This window comes from Anarrhichthys ocellatus, unplaced genomic scaffold, assembly GCF_004355925.1.
Source record: "Anarrhichthys ocellatus isolate YVR2014 unplaced genomic scaffold, GSC_Weel_1.0 scaffold28, whole genome shotgun sequence".
In the NCBI taxonomy this organism is placed as follows: domain Eukaryota; kingdom Metazoa; phylum Chordata; class Actinopteri; order Perciformes; family Anarhichadidae; genus Anarrhichthys; species Anarrhichthys ocellatus.
The window spans coordinates 3855969-3870116 of NW_022280058.1; the positions used below are offsets into that span (position 1 = coordinate 3855969).

At 41.1% G+C, this 14148-nt stretch overlaps 1 protein-coding gene across 1 annotated transcript in view; it reads left to right on the forward strand.

The window, feature by feature from the left end:
* Positions 1-14148, forward strand: part of nr3c2 (nuclear receptor subfamily 3, group C, member 2) — a 64735-nt gene that overhangs the window by 30613 nt on the left and 19974 nt on the right. Inside the window, exon 3 of the mRNA XM_031863107.1 lies at positions 8437-8564. Within this exon, the coding sequence (XP_031718967.1) occupies positions 8437-8564 (128 nt within the window). The remainder of the gene's footprint in view (positions 1-8436; positions 8565-14148) is intronic.

Here is a 14148-nt window from a genome sequence, read left to right on the forward strand (position 1 = left end):
TGTAAGGAGCCTGGTATTGCATGGAGTCGGTGGAAGAAAGCAAAGTAAGCAATAAATAGAGTTGAAACATGAACAGCTGGGGAGGCCAGGTCTAGAGTTCATCCATGCCACCGACATCAAAGGATTTGGGTCAATAACAGAACTAGTTTTAGCAGCGTAGCTTTGAAGTGGTCCATTTGTGTTTATGTTCGTGGCAGTGAGATAGATTAGAGTACAGTTTGAGCCACGTTTCTCAAAGGTGGTGAAAACAGTCTCCTTTTTGTGTATTTAGTTAGATTTAAGCCAACTGCCATGCTTATTTTTGCTGTTATCATGTAGCTTTATGTTCAGGAGGGAAATTTGATTTAAGTCACTGAGTTGGTATTCCATGTTTGTTCATGTGTCGAACATTTTGTTCATCACTGGCCTCTTGTTTGCATTATTTCTCTATTTCCCATGCCTGTAAATCAACCTGATGCCCAACAATGTATTTCTCAACATGTCAGCTAAATTATGTTCCCAGCTGTTTTGTGGCTGTTCTGATTTTAGCAAAGGAAACTTGGTGCTAAAAACAGAAACTGATCAGGGTGAGGAGCCCATGTGACCCCTAACTGCTTTAAGGCAGTAAAGACACTTCGTCCCAGTCGATCAAAACAGTGCAGGCGAACTCGGCAAGGAGATCTGTCGAGGCTGCTACAGAGCCTGTACAAATGAATAGCAGTTCATTTTTCATGGGGAGGAATTAATCATAGTAAAAGCTGTAGTTGTGTCATTTTGAATTGCAATGTGATCCTGTTACATGTGCAGTTATTTTGCAGGGTTTTTCTTTTACAAATACCAAACATTTTACAGGTGGTTGATGTTATGTCTATGTCTAGCACTAAAAAATGTCTCTCTCTATGGAGAACGTTTTTGAGGTAACCAAGTTAAAGCTACTACAAGGTACTCTAATTTTGTGTTGGTTTTGTCGGTCCCTGTGGACACAAGCGGTAGTGTTTCCCACGCACCAGAGTCACTTTAGAAACCTCTGATTTTACTGCAGCAGGTTTGGAGAGTATTCCCCCACGCAGTGCTGGTTGTGGATCTCCCGTGCCTCTCTTCTCTCAAAAGCTCTGCTCCTGGCTAGAGGAGGAGCCGCTGGAGGTCTGACTGCAGGTGAAAGACGGAAGCTGAACCCCCGCTAGGGTCTGAGCTGAAGGAGTCTCTGATGAACCTGCATGATTTCGTCAGATTTTGCGAGGAATCTGACCCAGTGGCACAGACGACAAGCATTAAGAATAACGACGTAGAAATAGCCAATCTTCTCGCTGATAGTCCTGTTTACTTATGTCAGTCATATAGAGGTATCGGCATTAAATTGAGACGGTTTCATAACCAATTAAAAGTTTCTCACATTAACTTTATTGTGTGGGATTTACACCCACCTACACCCCTTCTCAGCGTTGTCCATTTCAAAAGATCAGATGCAAGATCCGTCTAAATTGATTGCCTTGCAGTATTGGAGATCTTTGGCCTGGTTCGTGCTTTGCTTATAAATGAACCCAATGCATTTGGTCAGAAATGAACGAGTGGGTGTGTTGACCCCATAAACTGTATAGGAACATGTGGCATTATGCAAAAAGCTGCATTTTTAATAAGGCTGCACTTAAGTTATGCAGTTTAAAAAGTATGAAAAGCGCGCATACCAGCATTCATTAACAGCACGTTCACGTTCACACAGAGTTTAAGTATGTCACGCTACACAGAAACTATGATCAAATCTTTGGGCATGCGTTGGCATTCCATGCCTAATTTTATACTGCGTGAATGTGATCGGCCTCTCGCTGCCCTTGACAGGCATGAATTACGGGAGTTTCCAGCCACTATAATCCTCCCCAACAGATAATAACACCCTGCCACATCTCCCTGAGATTCATGCCTGCATGCTTTGCGACTTAGCTAAAATATCTCAGGTGATTAATTTCATTCACCATGTGTGACAGTAAGTGATTTAAGTGAAGTAAAAATGGTCAGACAGCTCTGGTTAGTTAAAAGCAGCCGAGTTACACTACTGCTGCCCTAAAGGTATCCACTGTCTCCGCAAGACTCCGGGCCATTCAGCTGCGACTGCCTACTGGAGGAAAGGTGAAAGTTCACGAAGGAGTGGCTGTGGAGTTGGTTAGTGGAATTTAAAGTCAAAGAGAGATACAGCTTCAGACAAGTGGAGTACAAACTGGATAATAGATCACAATGATACTGTAGTCTGTTTCTGCCCATTGACGAGCGTTTATCAACTCCCTGAAGAGTGTGTGTGTGCGTGTGTGTGTGTGTGTGTGTGTGCGTGCGTGCGTGCATGTGCGTGCTGTGACTTGCTTAATTTCTTTGTTTACACTCAAAACAGTGGATTTATATGTGACAGATGATCATGATTTGCTGTTATGGGGGAAGGTCACTTAAAGTTTATAGGCACAAGCGTTGGAGGGGAGACAACACAACAGCTTGGAATTTAAAACAAGGAACGCAAATTTGCAATATCTGTTATTTGATGGTGAAATCACCTTATTTGCCCTGTATTTAAAGTTTTTACTCGTGTTTTTACAGAAAATATAAGAAAAATTATAAACTGTGAGATGTAAAACGACGGTGTGAAACCTTCATGCATAACATTTCAAGGTTCTGATATTTTTTCTTAACCATAAGAAGGCAGCCAGTCAGAGTAGATTCTACTGTAACCTTAACACAAGTGTAACACAAGCCTGACAAAGAGGAAATCTCATATTTCTGTATGCTCAGGTACTCTGCCCAATGCCAGGGTCACCTTCACCAGGAAAAATAAATCCCTGGTGGCTCTCTAACACTACCCATAAGACCTCTCTCCCTTTGAGAGGCGGTGAGTGGGTGTCAACCTAATGTTTATACTGTCTGCTCACGGTTATGTAAGCCATTTTGTCCTCTTCTTTCGCTCCCTCTCCATCTCCCTCAGCTTGTTTAAACCAATCTACTGTTACCTTTCCAACATGCCGAGTTGTGTGTTACATAAAAAGTCTTTGAACTGGTCTAGCTTAAGGTTTTTTCCGCATGCCAAAGTGTGTATTACATAAATATTGTAGGCCAGACTGTAGAGATGCACTGTACCGTGGAAGTTGTGTATGTGTGTGTTGTTTTTTTTTTGCAGAGTCAAGGATGCTTCTCTTTCATGAGGGGTAGGTTCAGGGAGGCTGCGGTACTTGTCTGATCCCTGTGATAACAGCCTCTAGAATGAGTCCGTGTGTCTGCTCAAACACACACACACACACACACACACAAAAATTTATCTTTACAGTGGGCGGCTGGCTCTACAGCAGTGTAAATACAGTACAGCACAGACGTGTGTGTGTGTGTGTTTGTGATAGACTGAAGTCGTGTTTCCATTCAATTGGCAAGCAAATTTCAGACAAGGTTTTTTTAATGTTGCAAAAGAGAAATGCGAATTAGGCACGTTTGCATCAACTGATTTGAAGCAAATAAAGTAATTGGGTCAGAAGTTGCCGGTAAAGGCTACGCTTTACACATGGTTGAAATGAGCCAGTAAACAGAGTAGAGGAAGAAGTTGCAAACTGGAAACAAGTTGCCTTGGCCATCTAAATCATCTACCAGAGAAATAAGGAAAGTGAATTTGTTTCAAGTTGCACTTTTTAACCAGATGGTTAAAAGGGCAACTGAATTGTTTTTTCATGTTAGCTAATAGTCCGGTGACGAAGCCAGTGTAAAAACCTTTTGGGAAATACGACTCGTCTTATCATAGTTACATGCATGAGGACATTGCTTCTCTATACTGCACAACTCTCTCTGTGGTTCAGCTGCTTGTTTACTGACTGTCATGCTAATATACTTATGCGGATCACTGGGTTCATCCGTACCACGTGGGTCGTCCATCATACAGCCATCTGACGGTCCATTATTTACCCATAATGGTGTTATCTTTATAACCTCAGAATAACTACAGCCCCTTTGACTTCCCTTGTATCTCTAATTTGTCATTTATTTGACTTCATGTTTTGTTTCTATGGCAACTAATTGTTCTAATTACGCCAAGCTCGGATGACTTCTGACCTTTTCTTGTGACCCATATTGGCCCGTATGCGGCTAATGCATATTCTGAATTCTTGAAAAATTCCGCTTTGACTGACTGCTGTCATTATCAAGTGCAATATTGGCTTTTGATAAATCTTTGGCCATCCTTTCTGGTCTTAGCTCTCGCTGATTTAGTATTCCTTCTGCAGCTGAGAGAGGGTGGAGATTGTTCAACCATTTGGAGAATGCTCCCAGTGTGACATCCAAATGACTTGTAGAAAAGCATGAGGCCAATTTTGAGCCCAAACATCTGTCCTGTGGTTTGGTCCTCACACAGTTTAGCGGGCACAGTGGGCTTCGTCTGGTTCAAACACTCTCAAATTTATTTTGCATTATTATTTCATTAACATCTTTCCTTTCGGAGCACTGAAGAGGGCAGCAAGCGTTAGTAAGAGATACAAATTTCTGCTTGTACATTTTGGTGGGAAGAAACAGGCATTGTGTACTCGCACTCATCTGTATCCTCCTGGGAAATAAACAGCAACTAAATCAGTTGTTAGCTTTGTGTGTTATCTTTTAAGATGAAAGGACACTGAAAACAATGAAACCGCTGCCCTGGGGTTTCTGTAGGAAGAGAAAAAAAGGAACAACTGGAGCGAAGAATGAGACCTTTGATCTGTGCAGTCAGTCCCATTGAGTCAGTCTGAGATTGTACCCAGAAATAAAGACAGGGGTTGAGAAAAAAAGTCCCAGTTCACAGAAGTAGCCTGCACACAACTGCAGAACTTGTCATCCACATTATTTTAGAGATATTGTGATATAAATTAATTTAACTTTTTCTCAAAAAATGAAAAACGTTTTCAAGGATAAGGTTATACATGTTTTTGTGTATTTTACTGTACATTGACCTAAAATGAACTTCTCTACCAAGTTAACATTATCAATGCAAATTTGCTTCCTCTGCAGTCTGGCTTTGTGTTTGTCAGTATGAGCTGAATGGTGACATAAGGTCCTGCATGCAGGACTTAAGAGCAATGTTACTTCCACTGCTACATCATCGTTTGAACCTTAATTGAAACAGACAGAAATTGCAACCTCAGAATACTTTAAGCTATGAAAATGACAAGCCAAACAAAAAGGGAAATGTATTTATGTGGTCAAAGATGCACACCACTTACCCACCACGTGTTTTTGATTCTGACTGGAGACCGTTTGTTGCATGTCATTCCCTTCTTTTGTCAAGCACATTAAAATCATATTACATTATCATTCGTGCCCGTACGCTGACAAACTGCAGGCTATCATCTCTGCTGAAAGAGCCTGATTTGGGAATGTCTGGTAGCTCGTGTTTAGTTTTGGGCCACTGGCAGCCGTTGGTGCACAGTCACTGCAGCCTGCCCTGTCTGCTCTGGTTTCATAAGCAGAGCGAGTGAATGACCTATATACTTCTCTGAGGGAGGGGAAGTCACCTTGTTGGTCGACCAGCAGGCAGGCAGGCTGGCACGCAGCGACAAGGTTTTAATGTGTGGCACTTTTAAAAGGGTGGACCGCTGACTGCATTTTAGAAGCAGATACTTTAGGCCTCTCATGTGCTCCTTGTGTTGTTCTTGCCTGTAAACTTTCTTTGCTTTCTTGTTTACACTGCTTTGTAATGGTGTGAAAAATCCAATGTATTTGGGGGGGGGGGGGGGGATATTCAGCAGATTAACATGCTGAAAAACACACATTGACATGGATTGGTTTTGTGCATGCACACATACACACACACTCACATTAGCTGAAACCATGGGGCCCGGTGCCAGAAAGATCTAGTCAGACAAACACCTCACCAGAGACTCCTCTAAGCGTCCTAACAAATTGAATGTGTGTGTAGATGGACGAGAGGGAATTAGATCAGTGGTCCTGATTGTATCTGAGTGTGCTGTTGCTGTACCCCTTTCCAGCTAGTCCCCTGGAGGAAATGTGTGTGCATGAGAGAGAGCGTGTGAGGTAGAGAGACAGAGAGAGGAGGAGAGAGAGTGCTTGGCAGCTGGTTTGATGAAGGATGTAAGGAGAATGTTAACCAGACAATCATCTTGCATGTTATTGATTGAGATGGGAGCGAGGTAATTAGAACAGAAAAGAAGGGGAAGCTGAGGCCACTTTTAATGTTTTGATACAAGGTGTTCTCTCTTTGTACCCATCTACGCATTGTGTTCTTTGTGTGCGCGTGTGTATGAACGTTAAGGGAAATGTTTTAGCAAATATTTTATATCCGACTTTTTCCATCTGGACCTATCTTTAAATGCAGGAAGCTTTGAATTTACTCAGAATGTAAATGTATGTTCAATTTTTGATAACGTGAGAGCCAACTGATTCGCTGACATTCCATTAATAAGTAGCACGAATAAGTAGCATGCTTAATATAAGATTATCATTCAAGCCTCATCCATAGGGCATGCTTGCTCTGCAAACTGATGAAGCCATGTCATATTTCCAACCAGACTGTAATGGATGGCCTCAAAATGTACTTGACCCCCCCCTCCCTCTATCTTTTGCCTTACATCTCCATTGAGCAGACCTTATTTTAAGGAATAGATTTAGTCTTAATGTTCTTGGAAATGCATTGGATATAAATGCTTAAAGAGCTTAATATATGGCTTAGAATTGAATCTACATATAGTACACTGAAGGGATACTCAACTTGCTTTGCCCGCTTCGCTTGGGTCACTTTTGCAAAATGACAGGAGGCCAGGGGTCAGTTAATAAAGAAACAATATAAACATATACAAGACAAAATGAATAAACATTAAAAAGACAGATAACTTGTCTTAATTTGTAATTCATTAGCTTTAAATTAACTGACTTATTATTCTGGGCTTCTCCCATTGCACTTTTTTTTTACAGATAAACAACCTCCCTTAATCTATTTTATGCACTCTGGTACCTTATTTACATATAAACTACAAAACAAGTCCCATTGTGAACCTATTTATTTTTATTGTAAATTTACAAAATGGTTGGAGGGCCGCCCGACACACTATCCAATTCATACTGGATTTTTGAAGCCGATACATATGTCTTATAGTTCAAATATAAACGTCTGGATGCTGTCATACAAACAATGTACTACTGAAAATGATTCTGAATCACGTCAAAAGTATTTGGCATTTCCGTACTGTTATTTCATGTTCTTCATCCGATGATATTGGCCCACTGATTTATCGGGCTGTAGTACCGACACTGTAAACTGTACAGCTCTCTCAATCTGTATTGACAATAAACAGAATTCATCAGTGACATTATGAATGTCTTAACAACTTAAATTTCCACATATTGCAGTTTTGAATAAATGTCTAACTGACAAAACTACTACAACGAATGACATCGAAGCAGAAGTTTAACCGGCTAATCAGCCAATGGCTCAGTTCTTTTAACTGGTCATGCACTTATTTAACAGGACACACGTGTCAGAAGTAAGCCTGTATGAGACCGGATATACATGCACTGATTATTAAAAAAGTAATAACGTTGCATTTATAATCATCAAGGTGAATCTGATTTACCTTGATATAGATTGTATATAAAACTGTCAAGCCCTACGTTTTGGTCCTTTTCAGTTCTTTAAACTCTGTATTAAACTGCTTTGAGCCTCTTTTGTTAATAGCTTAACGAGACAGACATATCATCCATTTACTTTTGACCTTTGACACCTATTTGCAGGAATACGTAAACGGTAACGAACTATAACTAATTCTCCCATTTAGCACTGCACGAGTAGGAACGTACTGTGAATCCTGCGCTTTAATGGTCATGTAACTGGAAAAATCAGTCAGTAGTGAAAGCAGTAAATGATGCCAAAGTAAACAACGCATTCTTGCGGTTGTTGCTCAGAGTAAATAACGACAACAAGACATACGTACAGTTCAGCACACATCGGTAGTGATTGTCAGCTTTGATCTTTGACCCTGAACTCGTAGTTTACACTATCACACAGTCAAGTCTTTGCTCAATCACGGTTTGTAATGCTTTTGGCCACCACTCAATATGTTTTCCAGTGCCTTTCCCTTTTTCTGCCAGAGAAGGGGACAAGTGTTTTGGATCCTACTTAAATTTGACATCCTGCTCTGTGTCTCTCTGCTTATTGAATTTAAATAATCTCCCCTATAATTCTGTCATTGGCGTCTCTCTAAGCCTGGTGAAGCTATAAATCATTTGAGTGCAAAGCCCTCCCCTCTTGGTTGGCAGACATCTTTATGGTTAGCCACGCGGTGCTGCTACTGTACAGTGGGTCATAAAAACACAAGAATGTTTCACAATGTGAATCAGGCAATAACACTGTAAGGATGGGGACAGTCTGCCCCGGCTTTGTTGATGACTTTTGAAAAATCTTTGTTGATTTATAGTCTAGTCTCACTTCTTGTTTGTGTCTGTGTGTCCTTTCAGCTCGCCACTGAGACAACCGTCCTCAACGGCCAAAGTGTGTCTGGTTTGTGGAGACGAGGCATCCGGATGCCACTACGGCGTCGTGACATGTGGAAGCTGCAAAGTGTTCTTCAAAAGAGCCGTGGAAGGTATGCCGTTAACTCACGTTGAAACAAGATGTCGCTGCTTAGGTCTTTTCTAGGATGACTGGGAGAACTTAACACACTGCAACTTAAGAAAACACAAGTAAATTTAAAAAATCAAAACATCAATGCTGACGTAAAACGCAAAGAAATTAGGACACTCGTAGGTAGCACAAAGAAATGCACCGCAAATACAGAAAACACAAGCAAATGAAATGCTGCAACACAATAGAAGTCTCTGCATAAAAAATGATGAACATGCTCGTAATTAGTCGAGACTAAAGCTAGCTGTATAGCCAATATCCCTATAATATCGAAATCATGCAACATCTTAGTTTTAAAACTAGAATAAAAAGGGTTTTCTTCGGTTGCAGTGCATTGAGCGCTCTATTGGCCACCATACTTTTCTCATACTGACCATTTAAAAAGAAGAAAAAACATCTCTTATTTCATTGTTTACAGAAGAGTGACATATGTTGTTTAAACTCTAATCCTTAAACTAATACTGTAAGAGGAAGAAGCTCCTGCTACCGTTATTATTAGGTTTCATTCATGTTGCATTACAGCAAATTCGTTTTTTTTTTTTCGTTCTTCAGATAATCTCTTTTTTCCTGAGCTGACATGAAGCAGCATGTTCATTACTTTTAGGCAGAATACAATGTCGATCATTTTTGCAGGAGTTATTAACAATAGTGCTGCTGGTTTTATTTGCTCTACACCGTTTTATGCAACAAACAAACTGTTAAATCAAAGAAGACCTATTTATTTTTTTCTAAAAGATCATTTAAATGGCCAAAAACATTTGGCACACTATATTTATAGACTGTGACCAAGTTGGGAGGCACATCAGAAAAAAAGAAAAATCATTCAGTAGGTAATTCTCCTGCAGCAGTCCTTTATGTTATATTTAGCTGAGGGAAAATCACAAGCAGCCATAATGTGCTTTTCATTTTGTGCCTGAGGCGTTGGCCTCACTCATTAAAATGAGTGTTTGAATGCAAAACGCACTCTTACAGACCCGGTACAGGCGGAAAAACAACAAGCAAACAAGCCTGCCAGCCAGCCATCAGGCCCTCTAGGTGTTTTTCTGACCGTTGAAGGAATTGCACTTATTCCCAATCAAATCATGCCTTAATTTGATGATATTTACAAACTGTCATTACGGACACCTGAAACCAGATTATGTGTCAGGGGTTATCGAATTAGACATGCCATTGTTCTTGCTTCAAGCTTGGCCAGCAGAGAGCTGGCGGCAGATGCTAAAGATGTGACTTTGTGTGCGAGTGTTAGTCAGGTGAGGCTCCGAAGACCTCAGATCTCTACAGGCTTTGCGATTACACGTCGGCAGGCCTATTTGTTTCGCATATGAAGTATAATTACACCGAAAATGACTCATTGATTATGTGATGCCCTTTAAATCTGATGCAGTGCTCTTTACTTTATGAGCATCTCCCTGTATTTAAATGGGAATTTCCTCTTGATTCTGCACTGCCAAACAACCGCAACTGTGTGAACCATCAAAGCGTAATGAGGGCAACCCATAGGCCTACCGTGGTGTGATGTCATCAAGGTTGCGTGCCACTTGTGTGCCCTTCCAATGTGCAAAGCGAGCTGTTACCTTACTTGACCCCTCCACAGCTGCTGCTGCTGCTGCTGAGGTGTAAAGAGAGCTGCAAGGTGGAGGGAGGCAAAGGGTGAAAATAGTGAGAGAAGGATTTTGCAAAGTGAAGAGAGATAGAGGACGGTGAAACAGATACAGTGAGGGAGGGGGGGAGGAAGGACAAAGAAAAAGTCAGACGCAGACAGAGAGACAAAGAGAGGAGGAGCCGGGAGAGGGAGTAAGACACAGGGAGAGGGATGGAAAACGATGTGTCAGCAGTAAGCGCCGGAGAGGTGTAAGTTAGGACATGAGAAGATGTTTTACTCCTCCCCTCTCCCAGCATTTCCTCCTCCTTCTCCTCCTCTTTTCTCTTGAAGTTAAAAACCTACACTTGGCATGTGAGATGTAAAGGATGACTGCAGAGAGCGGGCATCTGTAGAAGGGGAATAATCCAGCCCATGCTTAATTTCCTTTGGCACCACCTGCCTCGGGGGAAAAAACTTTTCAGGCGGCTGTAGCTCATTAGACGACTAACAGGCTCACAGCCTTTTACTACCGAGCTAGTTAGCATTCCAGAGTCATCAACAAATCAGATGAAATCCTACCGACTGTGGAGGGTCTGGTTTCCCCTTCATCCAAGTCAGGCAAGTCATTGTTAGGTTTTAACGTTACATCATCGGAGCTTGGCACAGTTATTCTTTGAGGGCTATATTTTAGGTTTACATTTAGACCATCTGTTTGGAAGATCTATTGGCCACATGGGACTTCCACTCTCCTCCTCAAGAGAACAAATATTAATTCCACTTGTCATATCTACCAGAAGGCAAAGCCGACTGTGCACTATGAAGTTTATAACCATGGCCCTGGGAAACATGTAGAATTGCTAAATTGTGTGCAGAGTACTGACTGTGAGCTTTTCAAAAAGCCCTCAATTCATTCTTTAAGCTTTCACATCCACATCCACTTATTTCATAAAAGAAACATTCATCCACCTGCTCTCCTATTCACTGCGAGTCATCCAGTTTATCTGATGCAGCGCGGCAGCTACTACACTCACACACTTAGTAAACAGACAAAGAAGAAGTGTAATAACTTCTATAAAGCTTGCAAGTTTTGCAGTTGTATTGCTACTGTTGACTCAACTGTCATATGCAAACACGCAGCCAATTTACAGGCTCCATTGAAATGAATGGACTCTTCAGTACAAACGTTTATCCTGCGCTGCGGGAAAAATGCTTTCTGACACTAAACAACAGTTCGTAAATATGCGTTATCATCGCTAATGTAATGTGGAAATAGCTGAAAGCATTCATGTGTGCTTCTCTCCTGCACCCACTCCACTAAAGACTAGTTTGTTGGTACAAGACAGCTGCACACAATAAATGGCTACATGCGGAGCGCATTTGAAGAGTTGAACGCAAGCTTATTATTCACATGTCATCAGTGGCTTGGCATGTCTGCTCTGTGCAGTAATACTATGCCCTGCTTTTAGCTCACTAGCTGCTTTTATTGTTGTTCTCTTATTGAACTGAGAGGTTCACAAAGACATTCGTCAACCTTGTTATGGCCTCAGTGTGTTCTGCAATTTGACTGGGTCGCGGTTTCCAAGGCGCTGGTGTCAATCTAAAAACCTATTCCTCGGCACCGCCTCTTAGGGAGAGGTCATCCGAGGACTCGTCTCGCACTGTTTCTGCTCTGACTGGCAGCTCTGCCGTCCAATCGTTTTCAGCTCAGGCCGGGGGAATAAAGGCCTCCCTCCCGTGCCGGAGTGAATGCTCCAGGTTGTGTAACAACGGCTGGAGTGAAGCCATTTAGCAGCCCTGATTCCAGCTCCGCAACACATGTCTCACACCAGAGCTTCTTTGATCAGAAAAAGGCATACAACAAACATACAAACAACAGTGGCAGGCGCAAACTAACATGCATGCATGAGCATGCACTTCTTCATTAAGTAGTATAGGATTTCAGTTGTATAGCATTAGGCAGAAATTAAATCTTCAAAGCTTACTGTAAATATGTGTGTGACACACATTGCTAATAGGCATTTAGGTTGGAGAATGCAGCCTGAGGAAGGGTCTCTCTAATGCAACCTAGACACATTTACTGTCCCAGTGTGTGTCTGTGTGTATGTGTGTGTATTTCTTTTACATCCTTTCTGCTTTAAAAATAGTGCATACAATATATTAGGGCTGCAAGAATATTTGTTATAACAACAAATGTGCCGGTTGGTTTTTTAAATTCATTGATAACTTGTTCAGCCTGTGAAATATTAGAATGAAAAATAGAGAACAAATGCCCCTCACATTTTTTCTTAAGCTAAGTTGGCATCTCCAAATTGCTTGTTTTGTCTGACAAAGAATCCAAAACACAAATTCATTTAATTTACAATGAAAAACAACAGAGAAACGCAGCAAATTCTTACATTTGCTTGCAGCACATTTCTGCTGTTTTTTCTTGTTTTTCTTCTCTTCAAATGAATAATCAATTAATTGACTAATTATTTCCGCTCTAAAATATACAGCATTTTGACTAAATATGAAACCTCAGTATCAGGTATGCCACAGGTTTGCTGCATGTATGATGATATAACTCCTGCACACACACTACTTCCTATGTGCCCTGACCTTCAGTGGATATAATCTGACCTCCATCTCTTCCTGCTCCCTTCCTTTGTTCTTTGACATCAATGCAAAAATAATGCACCTTTTGTGTTTAACCAAATAATAGTGCCAATCTGATGGGCTTCATCAGCCTCTTCACTGATGATAGGTTAGCTAAAGATACAGTACTACAAGTGTACACATACTATGCTGTAAATGCACGTCAGAATGCACTTGCTCTATGCATAAAAAGTAAAGTAGCAGCAGAAATAAAAAGGCATACCGTAGTTACAAAGCTGAGTGGAATGAGAAAGGAGAAAGAAATGAGGTACAGAGGAAAGGGAATGTTTCTGTTGTAACCCCATAGCCTGAAAACACTTAGCAGCGAGCACTTGATATGATACAGATGAGAGTCAAATGTGTTTTCAACCTGTAGTTTTGAGGGGATAGAAATGTTTTTTTTATTTGTACGAATGAATATCATTCTTATGCATAAAAAAAAAAACTCCAAATACAATATAGAGGCCTAAATAATGACTCAAAGCATTATGTAACAAGGCAGCAGATGGTACAAATCTTTGTGAAATGGAAATGCACAGGACGCCTAGTAATAATTATGGAAGTAAAGAGATTAGTAAACAAAATAACAGCTTCTATTCTATTTGAACTTCCGCACCTTCTTTTTTTACAACGATCCAGACTAGGGAATGTAATTGTGTCGAGCACCATCCAACACAGCTGTTTGTGTGTTGTCCAAAGAACTGCAGTAGCAGTGCTATTGCTGGGCAGTGATTTGCGTACTGCTGGCCCAGTGGTAACGACAATTACATCTCTGAGAGGCCAGCATTTTTTGGTTGTTTGGTATTTTTGTTGTCGATGTAATTTAGGCTGCAATAATAACCGATGAATGACGATCACAGAATTGACCAAGTGGTTTGTGAATGGATGATCAAACGGCAACAATCTATGAGAGTGACATTTTGAGCACGAACTTTAGTTATATGCCATCTTGTGACTGCAGGACCGGCTTGCAAGTAAGAAATCTGCAGCCACTATAAATACTAAATATTAATGTGGGTCAGCCACTGTATCTGAGAGGCTATTTACACAACCGAGCGCCTGACCACTTGTGTCTAGTGGCTATTCAAAAATGTCAGGTTAAAAGGATATATTTTAGCAAAGCCCCAAGTCCGTCTGACTTCTGTTTGTAAAGCAGATGCACTGGAGCTGTGCCGGGGGCAGGAGGAGTTTTATTTTAGGATTACACTTGTTAAAGTGGGGTCCCCATAGGAAAGAGTATTCCCTTTCAGAAGGGTGTCCTCATAATTGAGGATGCTGGAGCTGACAGACAACAGAGACTACTCAGCGGGTTGTTGCCAGATTGTGAGAT